Genomic DNA, 19,147 nt, shown 5'->3' with positions numbered 1-19,147 from the left:
CCGGCAGCGCAAGACCCCCTCCGCCCTGGGCCTTTGCAGGGTAGCTGACACCACCCTCCTTCGGCCAGTTCCTCAAAGAAACCCTGTAATCAAAGTGTTCAGCTGGGCAAAGAGCCTGCTCGGAATCCAAACGGGGAGGGTCCCAAAATAATTAAAAAACCGAGGCAAGATGATCATTTTCACCAGAGCAACCCTACCAGCCACCGACAGTGGAAGGGTACCCCAAAAATCAAAGCAGGACTTTTCTCCCCGCACTGCCCGCCCCACATTACCCTCCAGCAGGTCAGTGGGGTCATGATAAATTTGTGTCCCCAAATATGGTAAACACCGGAATTCCCACAAGACATCCCCCACCCTCGACTGATCCTGCTCCCCCGGTCTGATAGGGAACAGACAGGACTTATTCCAATTCACCCTGAGGCCCGCCACCCTCCCCAAGGTCTCCAGCAAGACTCACGCTCCCCGTAACGCATCCCCAGTATCCGGCAGAAACATAAGGAGATCATCCGCATACAGCGCTATGTGGTGTACTCTTCCCTCCACTATGATCCCTGGGAAATACTGCCCTGACCTGGTGTGTGCAGCCATGCGTTCTATTGCCAGGGCAAACAATAAGGGGGACAGTGGGCATCCCTGTCTTGTTTCCCGAGCGACCGTGCAGGTGCCAGAAATCAGACCCCCCGTCCGTACCCGTGCAGTGGAAGCACTGTAAAGCAGCGCCGTCCACTGCACAAAGTTTTCTCCCAAACCGAAATCTCACAATACATTAAAAAGGTAGGGCCACTCCAGGCTATCAAAAGCTTTCTCGATATCAACCGCAAAAATACAAGCTTCTTCCTTGCCATAGGAGTTGGACCCCAAAATGCGCAGGAGTCTGCGGACATTCATCGCAGTATTGCGAGAGGGAATAAACCCAGCTTGGTCCACATGAACCAACACCGTCATATGAGGCATCTAACAACTGGCCAAGATGCTGCTTAAAATCTTGTAATCGAGATTTAGCATCGCTAGGGGCCTATAGGTTGAACGATCCCAGGTAGGCTTGCCCGGCTTGAGGAGGGGGACTATGAGAGCCTCTCGCGTGGAGGCAGGGAGGACACCCTCCCGACGCGCCGTGTTATAGAGTGCCACCAAATGGGGAGCAATAGCATCCGTATAAGCTGCATAAAATTCAACGGGGAGCCCGTCTGTCCCCGGCGTTTTGTTCCTGGTCATGCGCTTTATGGCACTACGTACCTCACCTACTTCAATATCATGGCCCAGCACCTCGGAGGCGTCAGCCTCCAGGCGTGGCAACTCCGCTTTGGGCAAGAAATCCTCATCACCCGGCGTCCCAGGTCCCAATCTGCTTCGATATAACTCCGCATAATAATGCAGGAAACATGTATTAATGCGCTTCTGGGTGAGAAATACCTCCCCTCCCGGTCCCCTCAGCTCCAGTATCTGTGTGCCCCTACGCACCGGGTTAGCCAGCCAAGCTAGCAGCACCCCCGCCTTATCTGTGTATGCCTTGAAATCAAAGCATCTCAGCCTCTCAAGTTGGACTGCAAAAGCCTCTCATGCCTCAAGCAGCCCTGTATGTCTGTCCGGGCGTTCCGGGCGCTCCCTCTCCTCCTCGCTCTGCCTTCTGCACTTCTTCAAGCAATACTCTGCGGGTTCCCACCACCTCGCCTATACATCGCCCCCGAATTACTGCCTTGAACGCATCTCATTCCACCCCCCTAGACGATGCTGTTCCGGTGTTAAGTCAAAAATAGTCATCAATAGCCAACCCAATAGTATCCCAGAACACCGGGTCCTCTAAGGTGTCCGGACGAAGTCGCCAGGTGGGGATGGCAGGACGATCCCACAGCCAATGCAAGACTGTCAACAGAGGATTATGATCCGACGCCATCCTAGCTAAATATTCACTATGGACCATTGCCCCATGGACATCTGGGGAGCTAAGGATCGAGTCCAACCGGACATGTAAGGCATGTAATGATGAGAAGTAGGAATAATCCCTATCAGCCGGGTGATGCGCTCTCCAGGTATCCGTCAGCCCCCACTGTTGCTGCCACTCCTGTCGCACTTTAGCCAACCGATGGACCGGAGAATCCGGTAGAGGAGGATGGGAACGATCCAGTGAGACATCAGTGATACAATTAAAGTCGCCACCCAGTAGCACTGAGCCCGTCAGCCACGGAGCCAGTTTGCCAGAAAGGCGTGCAAAAAAGGAGTACTGGTCTGAGTTCGGGGCATAGATACTACCTAAAACAATATCCCTACCATCTAGCCGCCCTGCAACCACCACATAGCGACCATCCAGGTCTATCATCTGCCCAGTGTTCTAAAACGGCACCCCTGCTCGGATCCAAACCATCACGCCCGTGCATATGCCGAGTATGTGGTACAGAACATCTGCCCTCTCCATCGCCGTTGCAATGCTAGCCCCTCCTGCTTGTCCAGGTGCGTTTCCTGCGACAAGGCTATCTGCACCCCCCGCCGTCGAAGATAAGCATGAATCGTATGCCGTCGAGTCATGGTGTGCATCCCCCTAATGTTCCACGATATACACTTAATGCCTACGGTGGCAGCCATAACACAGCACTGTAATCACTGCTCAGTCCACCTCTTGCTGCGACATGCTTGGTTCCACCCTCCCCTTCCCCTACCCCAGCATCCCAACTCCCCAAACTCCCACACCCCAGGACAGGCACCCTAAAACTAGTCCTCGTCCAAACAAGCGGAACAGTAAACCTTGCCATCATGGATAGTGAAACGTGAGCCGACACATGAGACCCAAAGCCCTCCCGGCTCTCCCCCTGTCAAGTGTGAGCAACCCAACAGGAAACCCCTCAAGAACCCCCCCCGGTGCCATTCCAGTAAAAGCAACTCCCCTCCTCTCCCTGGCCACACCCCCGCCAATAAACAGATCTGGGCGACAGTACAAGCACGTTCCACCCCCCCAGGCAGGTCCCAATCAGCCAAACAAGTCCACTTTTTGCAGAGTGACCTCAGGCAGCTCATTATCGGAGTCCCTGCTCGTGCTGGTAGCCGAAGAAGATCCGGACCTCACCAACACCTGGCTAGAAGCAGCAGAAGCGGGCCTGGATTCACTCTGACTAATCGCCACTACCGCCTGTACCGCTCTGTCGCGCTCAAGGCGGCGATCCGGTGGTGACAGGGGTCCCGGCAGACTCACTGCAACAGGGGCCCTCTTCTCCCCGACACTCCCCAATGGGCTCCACGGCGATCCCGCCTGCCGCGTCTCGAGCCAGTGCCACGCGTCCTGCGGGGCAGTGAAAATGAGGGTGCTGGAGCCGTCCACCACCCGCAGTTGCGCCGGAAAGAGCATCGCATAGGAAATGTGGAGTTGTTGTAATTTCCGCTTGAGAGCGAAGAAAGAGGCGCGCTGCTTCTGGACCTCCCGGGTGTAGTCCGGGAAGAGCATCACCCTGGAGTTAGCAATCTGCAGGTGTTGTTTCTCTCGAGCTTGCTGCAGGAGGTGGTCCCTGCCCTGATAATGCAGCAATCGTGCCACCATGGGCCGTGGGGGCGCCCCCGGCTTAGGAGGCCCAGCGGGGACTCTGTGGGCTCTCTCCAGGGCAAAAAACGGGGATAACCCCTCCGGTGCAACCTCAGATCGGAGCCAGTCTTCCAGGTATTGGACTGCATCCTTCCCCTCCGCCCGTTCCAGAACACCTACGATGCGGAGGTTATTCCTGCGGGAGCGCCCCTTGCTGTCTTCCGCTCTCAGCTCCAGCACTCGCACCCTATTCGCCATCTGTTCCAAGGAGTGCTGCAAGGTGGTCACCCTATCCGGTACGTCCGCCATTGTCCGCTCATTTGTCGCCACCCGTTCCTTCAGCTTCCTGTGTTCATCTTTAGGTAAAGCAAGGTCCACACCTATAGTGTCTATCTTGGTCTCGAGTGCCTCTCGGGAGGCCGTGATGGCCTGCATTATGTCCACCAAGGTAGGACCACTCAAAGTCTCTGCCCTGGGGGTGTTCGTCACAGTGTCCTCGCCTTCAGACCGGTGCACCCCATCTTCATCCCGTCGGACAGCAAATCCCCGCCTCCATGACGTTCAACCCATCGCAAACGCACACCCAGTGCCCCAGGCCTCCAGACGGCCTCCACTCCAGCAACTTCCAGCTACCAAAAGCAGGGGTAACTTCAGTGCAACGTGAATATGGAGACCAGCTACCGTGGCACCAGCAGTCCTGAAGCATCCAGGGGCAGAACCCCACACCCTCCAGTCATAGAGGTGAACAGGGGCACTCCACACAGCCCACACTTCACAGGGAGAAATCAGTAGTCCGCCCGCGCTCCCCGGATCTTCACTCCTCCTCGACCCCCTGCAGGTCAGCGGCACCCTCCGTGGGGAGCCAACGGCCCACGTGCAGCCCCCCTAGTCATAACCACCCTGGGCAAGGCACCTCTAAACCACAGGGCATAGGCTCGAAGTACCCTGCCAGTCTTCCAGCGCCCGCCGCCTCCACGAGCACCCTCACAGTGATCCCACTCGCACCCCCAGGCAGTCCAGTGTGCCCCAAGGGTAAAGTGTAGAGATAGCCAATGAGGACAGCAAGATCCCAGGCACTAGCAGTTCTAGTGGGCCCACGGGCACATTCCGCCACCAACAGCTAAGCCCGCTTTCAGTTACGGGATCCTCTCGCCACCAGCCGTCTCTTGTCGCCTCCAGTTCACCACACCCCCCACTCCTGAAAGCCTCCCCCAGCACAGCAAAGCAAGGAAAGGCAGGGGGCAGGCAGCAGTCTCGCTCCGCCGGTTCACCAGCAGCGCCCTCACCGCAATCACCGCGCCGTGCAGGTCTCCTCACTCGGCCGTCACCAGGCCGCCACCTCAAGGCCAGGCATTAGCCCCCGGTCGCGGCGCCTCGCCTGTAGAACTCGCCGCTGGGTCCACTTCGTCGTCAGCTGCCACCCGCCTATTTCTTCTCAGAGGACTCACTCCTAAGCCCCCAGCGCTGCCAAGGGCAAAGTCAGGGCCCCCAAAGAGCAACGGGTCACAGCTCTCTTGGCGGCCAGATTCCTCCGCCCTCTTGCGGCGCTGTTGTCAGTTACGCGGCGGGGAGAAGGAGGAAGCCGCTCTCCGTCACCAGCAGCCTAGTGGGCCTCCCGAGCAAAGTCCGCCACCAACAGTGAGGCCCTCCTCCAAAGAAGGGATCCTCTCACCGCCAACCGGCTATCGGCGCCTCCAGTCTGTCGCCCCCCCCTCTCCTGGAAGCGTCCACCAGCACAGTAGAGTAAGGCAAGGCGGGAGGCAGGCAGCAGGCCCGCTCCGCCGGCTCGCCAACAGCGCCCTCACCACTGCGGCCACTGCCGCCGCGCCGTGCAGGTCTCCTCTCCCGTCCGTCACCAGGCCGCCATCTTAAGACCAGGCAGCAGCCCCCAGTCGCAGCGCCTCGTCTGCAGCAATCGCCGCTGGGCAGCTCCGCTGCCGTCCGCCGCCCGCTTTCACAGAGGGCTCACTCGTAGGCCCCCAGCGCTGCCCAGAGCAAAGTCCGGCCCCAACAGGACTCCGAGCCAGAGCACTTTCAATGGCCAGGTTCTGCCGCCATCTTGCGGCGCTGATGCCAGGTACGCGGCTGAGAGAAGGAGGAAGCCGCTCTCAGTCTCCAGCAGGTTCCCGCCACCAAGGGAGCACCCACCAGCTCACCAGGCGTTCCCCATCACTCCGGTAGGTAAGGGGCCCGATAATCCTCAGGATCGCTGATAACAGAGGGAGGCCGCCGAGGAGCTCTGGGATCCTCGACCTCCTATATCGGCGCCAGGCCACGCCCCCTTGTGAACAGATATGTTTATGTGTGTCACTTTAGTGGTGGTCCACTTTTGTAAACTTTCACTTCTATGTGGTAACCCAGTTCCTAAAGTTAACATTACTAGGGTATGTTGTACATTTTCATGTGCATGGTCTGTGTAATAGATGCATTGTGTGCATGGGTGAGCCAGAGTATTGGAGGCCTGTGGTTTCCATTTTGGAATCCTGGGCCTGTTCCTGTGCACAAGTTGAAGGTGAGGTTATTTTTCCGGACACTGTTAGTGTGTTGCTAACATTCCTGTAGTAAGAGGGAGGAGACCTTGACATTAAGGTGGGGACAGTGGATATAAAGCTCTTCTAGGAATATGATTAGGGATTGTTTTGAGAGGAGATGCTGGTTAGTCTTCCTATAGCATTTGCAGCTATTTTGGTAGAAGGTAAGTGTGAAGGGGTAGACTGCAGGCTGCAGTGTTCAGTGTGATGGATCCTTAAGAGTAGGTCAGCTTTTTGCCTCTTTCCGGATCACTGTTCACTGTGGCTTTTAATAACCAGGCCCAGAAAGCTCACAGTTTAATCTACCTATTTTGTGAGAACTTAAAGCTGTAAACTACCCTCCTGTGAGGTGCATCATTGTACACTAAAGCAGTGTCCAAAGACAGCCTACAAAAGGTACTTGAAAGTGGAACCATTCCAAAGCAGTTCTGACAATACAGACAGTGGATAAACATCCCTTTTTGGCTCCGCCTATATGAAAGCGTGAGCCACCTACCTACTTCTTATTCAGTTCCGTTTTATCTTTGACCAAGAAAGAGAGTGCTCTGAAAGCTACTCAGAGAACTGTTGTACCACCAGAGTTAGTGTCTGCCTCACAGCCAGCTTCCTAGAGGTGTGGGGACATCAACCTAAAGTCTTGCCTTACTAGAAGTAGCGTTTTCCCTGGCCTGAAGCAGCTAGAAGCCAGCCTTCCTTCCGAGAGAAGGAGACTGCCATCCCAACAGAAGGTGTGACTGTCCTGAGAATGGTAGATGCAACAATACCCCAGAGCCGAATTAGACTACCAGGAGAAGGAAGACTACAGAGAGTGACTGTGAGTCATAGGAGTGGTGGGTGCTGTCTCTCCACAATCACAGTTCTAACTGGAAATAGCGGATCAATGGTGAAGCTTATGGCTGTGCATGAAGCGAGATCAGGGCTGATCTCACCACCATAAGCAAGAACAGTGCCCATGACCGACTCTGCCACCATGACTAAGAACTGTGCCAGTGGCACTCTCCACCACTGCATTCCAGAAGTGCACCTCATGCCTGCTATCACTCCAATGTTGCCCTATCTGGGCACCCAGGCACTCACACAAACTCTATTCACTGTGTGGCACTGTGCTCTTCTTCAATACATTTCCACATGCCTTTAACTTCTGAAGTATGTTAGAAATTATCTGGTCCAAACAGGTTCACCATTGTCTTGGGATAAATTCAATATTTGTTAGTCTATCCCAGAAGAAAAACCTTAATGTGTCACTTATCTTTTAAATCAACTGTTGTCACTCATGTTCCCCGAAAGGCATGCCTTATACCTGCACATAATGTGTATCATAACAGTCATAAATGTAGGGTGACAGGAGTGTGGTACCTCATGTTATGGCATCATTCTTAGGAGCAGGGGATCCTGAGAGAAGACATGGAAGGGAACAAACAGTTTCCCCACTTGAGAAACATGGCAGATGTAAGAGGTGGGCTCCTTTTAATATGTAATGACTGGGATGAGAAAGGATTTAAGGCGATAATGATTTCTTTTAAAAATGCTAAAGTTACATTCTTCTTTCATCATTGTCTGTGGAACCTTTGAGAGATGACGTTATAGTATCATCTTTGGTAAGTCTCATGTCCTCTCCATCAATGACAATGTGAATGTTTTTTTTTCAGTTAGTCACTTAACATCTAGGCAAATGTCTATCATTATCTATCTCAAAAAAGCAATGGTGTGAGAAAATTCCACTCCAACTCCTTCTCTTTCTACGTCAGGATGACACCCTCCACAGCAAAGTAAGCTCTCATCATCCCTTTGAGAGGAATCCTACTTGTAGCTATATGGGCCTAATCTAGCGCACATCACATGCAACAATCAACTGTAAGGAGGGAGAAATACAAACATAGAAAAGAGAGATGATCCCTCCTAGCCAGTGCAGTCATGTCATCTCCTGGACCAAAACATAATGACACATCAGAGGAAAGGGAGAAATAGAATGGAGTACCTGCATAATCCATTCTAAACCCATTGGTTACATCCACCTCTGTACAGATCTATGAGTAGGCTGAATTTTCATGGGGTTTTGGACCCCCAAACTTGACAACACAAATTTGAAATTGTTTGGGCAGGAATAGTTCAATTCTGTTACGAAGTTGCAATAAATATAGAAAAAACAGTAGAAGAATTATTACCAAGTCTGAAAGTATCTTATGAGTGAAAAAAGAGTATCTATGTACTTTGGACGTAAAGAGGATTTTGTAAGAGCATACCTGAATTGAAGCCAGCAATGAAGCGTACCACCAGAATCATCTCGAAGGAGCCAGCCATCTTGCTGCAGGCAAAGAGAATGGAAGCCAGCACAGGGAGCAGGCTGTTCCACACTTGACATGTTCTCCTGCATAACACACAAGTTGATTACTGTATGTTTTTATTTTATTTGAGACAATTGGACAGGAGTCTAAAGATGTGAAGGATGGTCACCGTAATAGATTTTTAATAGAAAAATATTAGGAGGTGTATATATATATATATATATTACCTACTGGCGGTCGCCAGTAGGTAGTTATAGTTAGGACCCTGTTTCCATAGGAAATCCGCAACATTCTATTTGGAATAACTTTGGCGCCGGTCGACGAATCCTCGCGAAATTTTCAAAATAGGTGGGGCGCTACGCTCCGCTCCTACCCTGAAAGTCTCGGGGGGATTCGTCAAGCAGGGGCCGAGAAAAAAGGGGGGTCCCAAAACGCGTTTTCCCCATGCATTTTTCCATAGGACCTTTAGACACAGCTACAGCCCGAACGGCTGAACAGAATTACTTGAAATTTGGCAGAGAGGTAGCCACAAGGTCAAGGAAGTGCCTTTTGCAGGTCTGGTGTAAATCTGTTCAGTATTTCCTGAGAAAATAGCATTTAAAAGCATATATATATGTGGGCGGAGCCTAGCCACACATCTCATCCTGAGATCTGATTGGCTGTCAGCACTTCATCCAAGAAGTGTTGGCAGCCATCTTGGGACCAATATACATGATAGCACCTCATTAAAAAGCATTGCAGTTAATAGAAGGTTTTAAGACTTTAGTTACATTATAAATCATTTGTTGATGGTACCATACTCATTTTAGGAATTGTGGTATGTTCTAAGGTGATTTCACCATGTGAAAAAGCCTTCTGCTGGGATATCATGATTGAGAGAAAAATATTTTCTCATGCTTTTACCACAGAGGTTTGGAAGGTGATCTATAGGCTAAACTGAGAGCTTATTTTCTGTAAATTCACATTATCTTTCTCAGTCATGTGAGAATGAAGTCTGACATTCTCAGTAAAACATGTACATCCAACAAGGGCAGAGACTGTCAGTTGATTCCTTTGTGTTCTACTGCAGCTTCCCAGAGTGTTCCAAAGAACTACTAGAGCGCTAACAGTCCTACTTATGATAAACGTATGGCACACCTGAAGCCATCTTGCTTGGATTAAAGTGGTAACTCTTAAAATATTTAATTTAAAAAGGAACAAAATGAGGGGGTTCATTTTTCCATAAAAAGTATGATTAGTGCTGCAGAAAGAAAAATTAGGGCACATTTTGAGTGACTTCTCAAATCCTCTTCTATTTCATTAAAAAATTCTGACATGCAGACTGAAACATGCACTTTCAATACCAGCAGCAGTTTTCCCTGGTGAGCAGTAGCTTTACTACAGTGATCTAATGAGCAAAAAGAGTGCTAACATTCTGAATTTATGGCAAATGTGTGACACATCTGAATGCCTTCTTGATGGAATCAAAGTAAAAAACTGAAAGTATTTCCTACTGAGGAGACTGCAGTAAATGAGGAAATTAGGAAACTTCATAACAAATAAGTCTCCCAAGATGGCCACCAGAGACAAAAGAGCCCAAATGTAGCCCAAATATCACCCAGATGTAGCCCAAGTATAGCCCAATGACAGAATGTCCCAGAATGTTCTTAAAAACAACTAGAGCGCTTACTGTCTTCATTATGACAAAAGTATGGCACACCTGAAGCCATCTTGATTGGAATAAACTGGTAACACTTAAAACATTTAATTTAAAAAGGAACACAATGAGGAGGTTCATTTTGCCATAGAAATTATGATTAATGCTGAAGAAAGAAAATGAGGGCACATTTTGAGTGACTTCTCAAATCCTCTTCTACTTCATTAAAAAATTCTGACATGCAGACTGAAACATGCACTTTTAATACCAGGAGCAGACTTCCATGGTGCAGTAGTTTTACTACAGTGATCTAATGAGCAACTAGAGTGCTAACATTCAGAATTTATGGCAAATGTGTGACATATCTGAATACCTTCATGATGGAATCAAAGTAAAAAACTGAAAGCATTTCCTACTGAGGAGACTGCAGTACATGAGGAAATTAGGAAACTTCATAACAAATAAATCTCCCAAGATGGCCACCGGAGACAAAGAGCCCAAATGTAGCCCAAAATCACCCAGATGTAGCCCAAATATAGCCCAATGACAGAAGTGTGCAAAACACTTATTATTTTGTGTTTTTGCAGTGTTATATAGTGCAGACTTGTCAGGTATTGGAGTGCTTTACATGAGCATTGGTTACATCACACAAGAACAAATTCATTTTGGTTGTAGACATGGGGAGACTAAGTGATTTGACCAGAATCACAGAATGTCGAGCTGAAGCAGAAACTTCAACCTGGTTCCCCAGTTGCAAAGTCTGCAGTTCTGGAAGTAACACCACATCCTCTCCCCTAAGTGCAACATTTAATCAAGTGGTCAACTGGATAAAAAAACATAAAGATAACAAATAATTTAAAAGTGCTTTGTCGCTATTTGAAAACTCAGAAAATATGTCCTTATTTTAGTCTTTTAGAGCACTAACCATAATTTTGATGCCAATAAGACCCTCTCATATATGTAATTTCTAAAGGAAATGCTCTAGGTATTACAGTTTTGATTACATCAAGATGATGTCAGGCGTTCCACACTTTTGTAATAAATATAGAATGTTAGCAATCTAGTTGTTCATTAGGATACTGTTGAGAGGCAGAGGCCAGGGGCACGGACTCTGAAAATTGAAGGCAGGTAGGAGGGTGCAAAGGCAACAATTTAACCACACTGAGCAGGCAGGAAGGGCCGTGGAAGCACAACAGACTATGGAGGGCAGTGGAAAGGGGGGCAGGGGCAACAAACCAACAATACAGGACTTGCAAGAGAGGCTGTTGGAGGGAAGATCTATTACGGGTCAAGGAAGCTAGGGGCGGTACCCAGATCCCCGGGAGCCACCACAGAACTGAGCAGGAGAGTGAGTCAGGGACAAAAGGGGCACCTTAATTTGAGCCGGGGTGCCTAGGAACGCTTGCTCCAAAAATGAAGAAAACAGACATATGAGACATGGAATTGGAGGCAGAATACAATGGCAGTTTAATGAGAAGATGCAACTTCAAAGTAACCGCAGAATAGAGACATAAAGTACAAAATACAGAATCCAGATAATCATACAGCTGTCATAATATTCTCTGTATCTCAATTAATGTACTGACAGAGAGAGAGAGAAAACACATCTATAAATGCATCATGAGAAACAAGTTACACCAAGGAAAATGTTACCTAGGAACACTCACGTTTACTCTTAGAGCAAGCATTCCTGCAATTACAATACAAAATCTTTTAAATGCAAAAGTAAAGAGAACAATGGTTAAACATAACATGACATTTCATATAGGTAAAATAGAATAAGATACTTCAAGCAAAGCAGAGCAAGACATTTTAAGCAAAGGAAGACAAGAGCTCCCAGCTCTTGGGGAAAACCTGCACTGCCTGTTAACCTACATACAGACGGCGAGGTAGTCCGTCGATATCTGTGGGTGCTCCCTTTTTATATCATTTTGTGGGCTCCTTTGCACGCTACATCTACCTACGTATGCTACCCAAAAGCTTCGTCTGCAGATTTTACCAGACATTTCGTCATTTACCCACTTAATGCTGACAATGGACTGGGTGAAAAGGTCAGTCTCTCAGGCCAATCGCTTATCGTAAGTTCCATAGAGCAAGCAGAAAATAATGGGTATTGTACGGGAATTCAATATATTCATGTATAAAATCTCCTCAGTTCTCCTAACTTGACGCTCTGCTGTTGCCACTTCCTTAAAAGCGGGAAACCTGCCCAGGAAGCAAGTACCAGTCCAGGATGCAGCCTACTGTATGTCGACAGCTTCAGGGGGATGTTGAACTTTGATACCGAGCACGGAGCACTCGGGTAGGGTGGGGGCTACTAGTTTGGATCAGAAGGCCTCGCAGACCTGCCTTCAGACTGCTATACACTAAAATTGCAGAGCTATGGTCAATTTAACAAAGAGGCCTACATATTGAACAGAAGGGCCTACACAGGGGTTTTATGCTGGCTGAGTGGTAAGGATGTCTCAGGATAATTATATAGCAACACAGGACCCGCTGGTCAATTTAATACAGCCTACAAATGCAGCTGGCAGGGCAAGGACAAGGGTCTCATACTTCAGGTGTGGACAGAACGGGCCAGGGGCCCCTTGTGATACAAAATCTACCCTCCTTCAAGGCTGTGGCAATGTAATAGACCATTGTGGGCAGAAGGAAGAGGCAATGGTAGTACAACCATACATGCCAACAGACCCGATTCAGCCAGGAAACGTCCAATGTTTTTAAGCTCAAATGGGCTTTATTTGATCTGTCTCCTGTCTACAATATCCTCTTTTTCAATGTAACTCAAAGGGGAAAATCAATACCCCAGTTTTTTTTCAAAATCTCCCTCTTACCAAGTTCAAAATGTTCGCAAGTATGGTACATTGGATCATGGAAGGAAATGGGATAGGGACATGGACTTGGATAACAGAGGACAGGAGGGACATGGAGAGGTGCACCAAACTGACCCTGCAGGGCAGGCATCAGGGTTTGCAGCAGCACAATACACCACACAGGGCATGCAGGACGGGAGTGCAGCACAACAATCCATAGAAAGCAAGAGGGAGGAGACAGGACCATGCACATGGACAACAGAGAACAGAGGGGCAAGAGGCAATGGTAGCTAGCTGACCATAATGGACAGACAGGAGAGAAAGCTGCAGCATAACAGACCATAAAGGGCAGGAGGGACGGATCAGGGGCATTACAATGGAACAGACAAGCCAGGAGGGAGGGAGTAGGGATGGGGGCAAGGGGGCAGGGCAGGAGCAGCAAGATAGCCATGGAGGTCAGGCAGGATGGGCACTAGAAGCAAGACACACCATGAAGAGCAACAGTGAGACTGTGATGGCATACACACAGACCATGGAGGGAAGGTGGGAGGGGGTCAGGGGCAGCTAACTGACCACACAGGGAAGGTGGGAGGGGCCATGGCAGCACAGAAGACCATGCATGGCAAGTGGGAGGGTTAGTGGCAGCACAATGGCTATGATGGGCAAGAAGGAGGGTGGAGGGGCATGCACAAAGGACGATGGAGGATAGAAGGGAGGGTCAGGACCTGTGCACAGACAAGAAAGTTCAGGGGAAGGGACCTCACAACAGACCACACGGGGCAGGCAGGAGGAGCAGTTGCAGCACAACAGACCAGGGAGGGCAGAAGGGTGTGGCAGTACAATGGACCATGTAGGACAGGAGGAAGAGGATAGGGGCATGGCATGTGGACAGGCAGGGTGGAGGTGGCAGGGACAGGTTACAGTCATCTGACAATGCTAGGCAGGTGGGAGGGGAGTGGCAGCTCAACAGAACACTCAGAGTAGATAGGAGTGGCAGGTCCATGGGACATGGTGGGCAAAAAGGATGGAGCAGGAGCATGCACAAAGACATCGGAGGGCAGGGGGAAGGAGAATAGGGGCAGCAAGCTAAGCACAGAGTTTAAGCAGGAGGTCAATGATGGGGCATAGAATTGGGCAATGGAGGGCAGGAGGAGTGGACTGGTACATCATACTAAATTGAGGGCAGTGGCAGCACATCAGACCATGCATGGCAGGAGGGAGGAGGCTAGTCCATGGATTCACACAACAGAGGATAGGGAGGAAGGGGATGGGGCAACAAGCTAACTGTTCAGAGAAGGCGGGTATTAGGAACTTTATTGTTTTTAAAACATTGTGTCTGTGCGAACTACTTAAAATATGAACAAGTATGCAGCATAATCTCACTTTTATTCAGGAAGAAGAGGACGTTTGTGACTGTGACTCCGGGCTCACTTGGCAGAAACACCCCCTGACCCTCCACCCCCTATCGCAAAATGTAATGCCCGTGAAAAGGGTAGGTGAACACATTGTTATATAGAACATAGTCCTGAGAGCACGATTGAAAATGAAAACTAGATATAGTGTATGGTATAAACTATGCACCAAAAAGTGTGATATAAGATGAACCAGGCGTGAAATATAATATGCAATACATTGTGCGCAATGACAGATTCATTGGAGAGCGCGAGATAGCACAGGCACTAGCGCGTGCTATGCGATATGCGCCTTGGAGTGTAATATGCACAGGGCAGTGTTGTGTAACCTAACTAGTCTCTAAAGTTGTAATATAAAATATGTGCTGGGGAGTGTAACGTTGCATATGCACTGTGACAAAGATATGGATCCCAAATTGTAATATGTATGGCATAGCACTGTGCGTTATAACATAGGCATCGAGGAAGGCACGTTAGATGGGGCAATATAACCCGTGCGAAGACAAGTGTGGCATGACATTTTCACGGGGTGGTGTTACAGTGCACATGGGCCAGAGAGTGTCATAGCATATGCACTAGCTAGTGGAATACAATACAGAGGTGTGTGGCACTCGGCAGGCAATGGTGGGTGTAACACAGCATTGGGCTCTGTCAGGAGCGCGCTGTGACTCGCAAGTGATGTTCGTCCCCTTTCCAGAGAGTAAAATAAAAAGTATTACACATCCGGCAGTGGATGTGTGTTTTATTAACTGTGAGGGGGGTTTCTTGCATAGTTTTGGTCGAATTTTTGTCGAATCCCCTTTGGATGGCTTGGTGTGCATGTGTATTAAATGTGCCCGTCAATAGCTACCCATGTTTGTATAAATAAACGACAAGGGTGTCTACCGGGATTAGGCACGGTAGAGCATCAGACATGTCAGAGCTTCACTAGTGGTGTAAATACATTCCACGTGGATTAATTGCATGCATAGTCGCCTTTTAATGAATATCACGCAAATCGTCATGGTGATAGGTGCGTACGGTTTGTCCAGCATGTCCTAGGTGTGTCTATAAATATATATTTTTTAAAAATAATAAAAAACAGTGGCCGGCCCTGGGGATTGGGGTCAAAAAAATATAATTAGGAGACAGGCCCTGGGGGATGGGGTCATCAGGGCCAATAAATTAGAATAAGAAGGGGAACCACACAGCCCCCCTTCTTAAAAAAATAAAATAAATAAAAGACTGGCATCGTCCCGGAGGCCATGCCCCCTCCATGCAGCACTCTGCAAACGCGCCCCCAACAGGCATCTCCAGTATGCGCCAGGGAGCTGCGCTGCAGACAGGTGTTCTGAGGCCAAGCCCCTTTTTACACCTCTCTGCAACGCTGCTCTGTGGCGCTTACTGGAGGTACCTAGTGGTCTAGTGTGACCCTAGGGACCCTTAGGATTCAAGGGGACTTAATCTCTCAACTTAGAACAGCCACAGGGCGCGTTTACACAGTGGTGAAGGGAGGGGACGGGGCCTGAGGTGACGTGTGCAAACACGCACCATGGCACGTTTTAAATTGGGGATATAATTTCCCTTCAATACTGAGGGCCCCTGGGGGCTAACTAGCCCACCAAGTGCTTCCAGTAAGCGCCACTGAGCTGCATTGCAGAGAGGTGGTCCAGGCCGTGCCACTTTTTACACCTCTCTGCAACGCAGCTCTGTGGCACTTACTGGAGGTACCTAGTGGGCTAGTTGGACCCTAGGGACCCTCAGGACTCAAATGAACTTAATCTCCCAACTAAAAACGGACACAGGGCGTGTTTACACAATGGTGAAAGGAGGGGACGGGGCCTGAGTTAACGTGTGCAAAAACGCCCTGTAGCCTGTTTTAAGAGGTAGTTTTAATCCCCATGCCCTATTATATACTAGGGGCTTATAGAGGAGGTAAGGCTAATCACAGGGGGACCCCAACGCATAATGTTCCCTAGTGTATGTAGGTGTTTTCACTGTATTCTAAGTGTCTTTTAACATAGCACTGGCTCTAGGACTGGTTAGTCAGACTCAGTTACCACCAGTATCCGTCTGAAAAAGTTGAGGGTACAGAATGATTTTGCAACAAGGCTTCTTTCTGCTCTTCTTTTTGTTCTTTCTGCACGTTATCCTTCTTCCTGCACTTATCTTCGTATTTGAGGACTTCTGTTGCTTCTTTCTGCACTTCTTTTGTTTCTTTCTGTGCATTTTTTCTTCTTTCTTCACATGTCCTATCTCTGTAGGCATAGTTAGAAATTAGCATTTAAAAAACCTTTGAAATTAACAGAAAAAACCATAGGTTTCAGGCACGTTATAGTTAGGAATTAGCATTTAAAAAACCTCAGAAATTCACTGAAAAAACCATAGGTTTCAGGGGTGTTATAGTTAGCTGGACTTTTCACTTGTACAAAACCATTGAAATTCCCCCGTTATAGTTAGTTCAGCTAACTATAACTCGCGCGCCCGCAATGCACTGCTGATGACGTCACATATTACATCACTCATGACATGGTCAGTGACATCACTCATGACATCACTGATGACATCTCAAATGACATCACTGATGACATCACTGATGACATCATCCTTGTGATAGAGTGGCAGACCTCCTCTCACCCTAATATAACCTTTGATACACACATTCAAAAATAGAGACTAAAATTTTCAAAACAATGGACATACCAATACCAGTTACAACAACCTCTTCAGTAATTCTAAGATCCACATACACATCCACTCATTCACCAACAGTCCTATACAGTCACTCATACATGTACTCACTCATCATATGTACTCATACACCTATACATCCTGTTACACAATGCCACTCATCCATAGAGTTACTCACACACATAGTCACTCATGCTAATAAAGAATCAAACATACATTTACTTGCATATACAGTTATACACACACCACCACACTTACTTCTACAGAAACTTACACATACTTAGTCTTTTAAACAATCACTTATAGAAACACATACTTATTCATACAGGAACTCTTTCAATCTCTCACTCTCACATATACTCACATATATACACCAATAGTCACATATACTAGTTTAAAACATATGTAGTTACTCATAAAGACACTATTGAGACAGTCATTCACTCACTAACACACCCATACACACACTCATCTACCCATACAGTCCTGCACACATGCTGTGTTCAACACATACAAACAGTGAGTCACTCATTCATGCACCTATGCACTACGTTATACCCCCCACCGAACCATGCAGACACTCAGACTGATACTCAAAAAACCAACTAATAACCTATATAGACACCCATGTAGCTACTCACCAACCCATGCAGCCACTTATACACAAAGTGAGAGACTGATACAGATATTTACATATTTAAACATTACTCACTAAGCCATGTATTCACTATGATACACTTAATCAGTCAGTTACACAATCAATTTTTCAAAAACAAATCATCCATTTAGACACTTATATACCCATTTATTCTTCTATCGACCTTGAGATATACATATATAAAACATATTTAATTTTCAGAAAAACACACATTCACTGGATGATGTCATCAGTGATGTCATCAGTGATGTCATTTGAGATGTCATCAGTGATGTCATGAGTGATGTCACTGACCATGTCATGAGTGATGTAATATGTGACGTCATCAGCAGTGCATTGCGGGCGCGCGAGTTATAGTTAGCTGAACTAACTATAACGGGGGAATTTCAATGGTTTTGTACAAGTGAAAAGTCCAGCTAACTATAACACCCCTGAAACCTATGGTTTTTTCAGTGAATATATATATATATACTACATATGTTTTAAACTAGTATATGTGACTATTGGTGTATATATGTGAGTATATGTGAGAGTGAGAGATTGAAAGAGTTCCTGTATGAATAAGTATGTGTTTCTATAAGTGATTGTTTAAAAGACTAAGTATGTGTAAGTTTCCGTAGAAGTAAGTGTGGTGGTGTGTGTATAACTGTATATGCAAGTAAATGTATGTTTGATTCTTTATTAGCATGAGTGACTATGTGTGTGAGTAACTCTATGGATGAGTGGCATTGTGTAACAGGATGTATAGGTGTATGAGTACATATGATGAGTGAGTACATGTATGAGTGACTGTATTGGACTGTTGGTGAATGAGTGGATGTGTATGTGGATCTTAGAATTACTGAAGAGGTTGTTGTAACTGGTATTGGTATGTCCATTGTTTTGAAAATTTTAGTCTCTATTTTTGAATGTGTGTATCAAAGGTTATATTAGGGTGAGAGGAGGTCTGCCACTCTATCACAAGGATGATGTCATCAGTGATGTCATCAGTGATGTCATTTGAGATGTCATCAGTGATGTCATGAGTGATGTCACTGACCATGTCATGAGTGATGTAATATGTGACGTCATCAGCAGTGCATTGCGGGCGCGCGAGTTATAGTTAGCTGAACTAACTATAACGGGGGAATTTCAATGGTTTTGTACAAGTGAAAAGTCCAGCTAACTATAACACCCCTGAAACCTATGGTTTTTTCAGTGAATTTCTGAGGTTTTTTAAATGCTAATTCCTAACTATAACGTGCCTGAAACCTATGGTTTTTTCTGTTAATTTCAAAGGTTTTTTAAATGCTAATTTCTAACTATGCCTACAGAGATAGGACATGTGAAGAAAGAAGAAAAAATGCACAGAAAGAAACAAAAGAAGTGCAGAAAGAAGCAACAGAAGTCCTCAAATACGAAGATAAGTGCAGGAAGAAGGATAACGTGCAGAAAGAACAAAAAGAAGAGCAGAAAGAAGCCTTGTTGCAAAATCATTCTGTACCCTCAACTTTTTCAGACGGATACTGGTGGTAACTGAGTCTGACTAACCAGTCCTAGAGCCAGTGCTATGTTAAAAGACACTTAGAATACAGTGAAAACACCTACATACACTAGGGAACATTATGCGTTGGGGTCCCCCTGTGATTAGCCTT

General features: G+C 47.4%; 1 protein-coding gene across 1 annotated transcript in view; it reads right to left on the bottom strand.

Annotated features, from left to right (window-relative positions):
• LOC146783422 (solute carrier family 2, facilitated glucose transporter member 11-like) overlaps positions 1–19,147 on the bottom strand; it is a 480,741-nt gene that overhangs the window by 264,412 nt on the left and 197,182 nt on the right. The window contains exon 5 of the mRNA XM_085632832.1: positions 8,283–8,407. Coding sequence (XP_085488958.1) covers positions 8,283–8,407 — 125 coding nt within the window. The remainder of the gene's footprint in view (positions 1–8,282; positions 8,408–19,147) is intronic.

This window comes from Triturus cristatus, chromosome 11 (assembly GCF_964204655.1).
Source record: "Triturus cristatus chromosome 11, aTriCri1.1, whole genome shotgun sequence".
Lineage (NCBI taxonomy): Eukaryota > Metazoa > Chordata > Amphibia > Caudata > Salamandridae > Triturus > Triturus cristatus.
The sequence above is the reverse complement of the archived record's forward strand: the minus strand, read 5'-3'. Positions and strand labels throughout refer to the sequence as shown.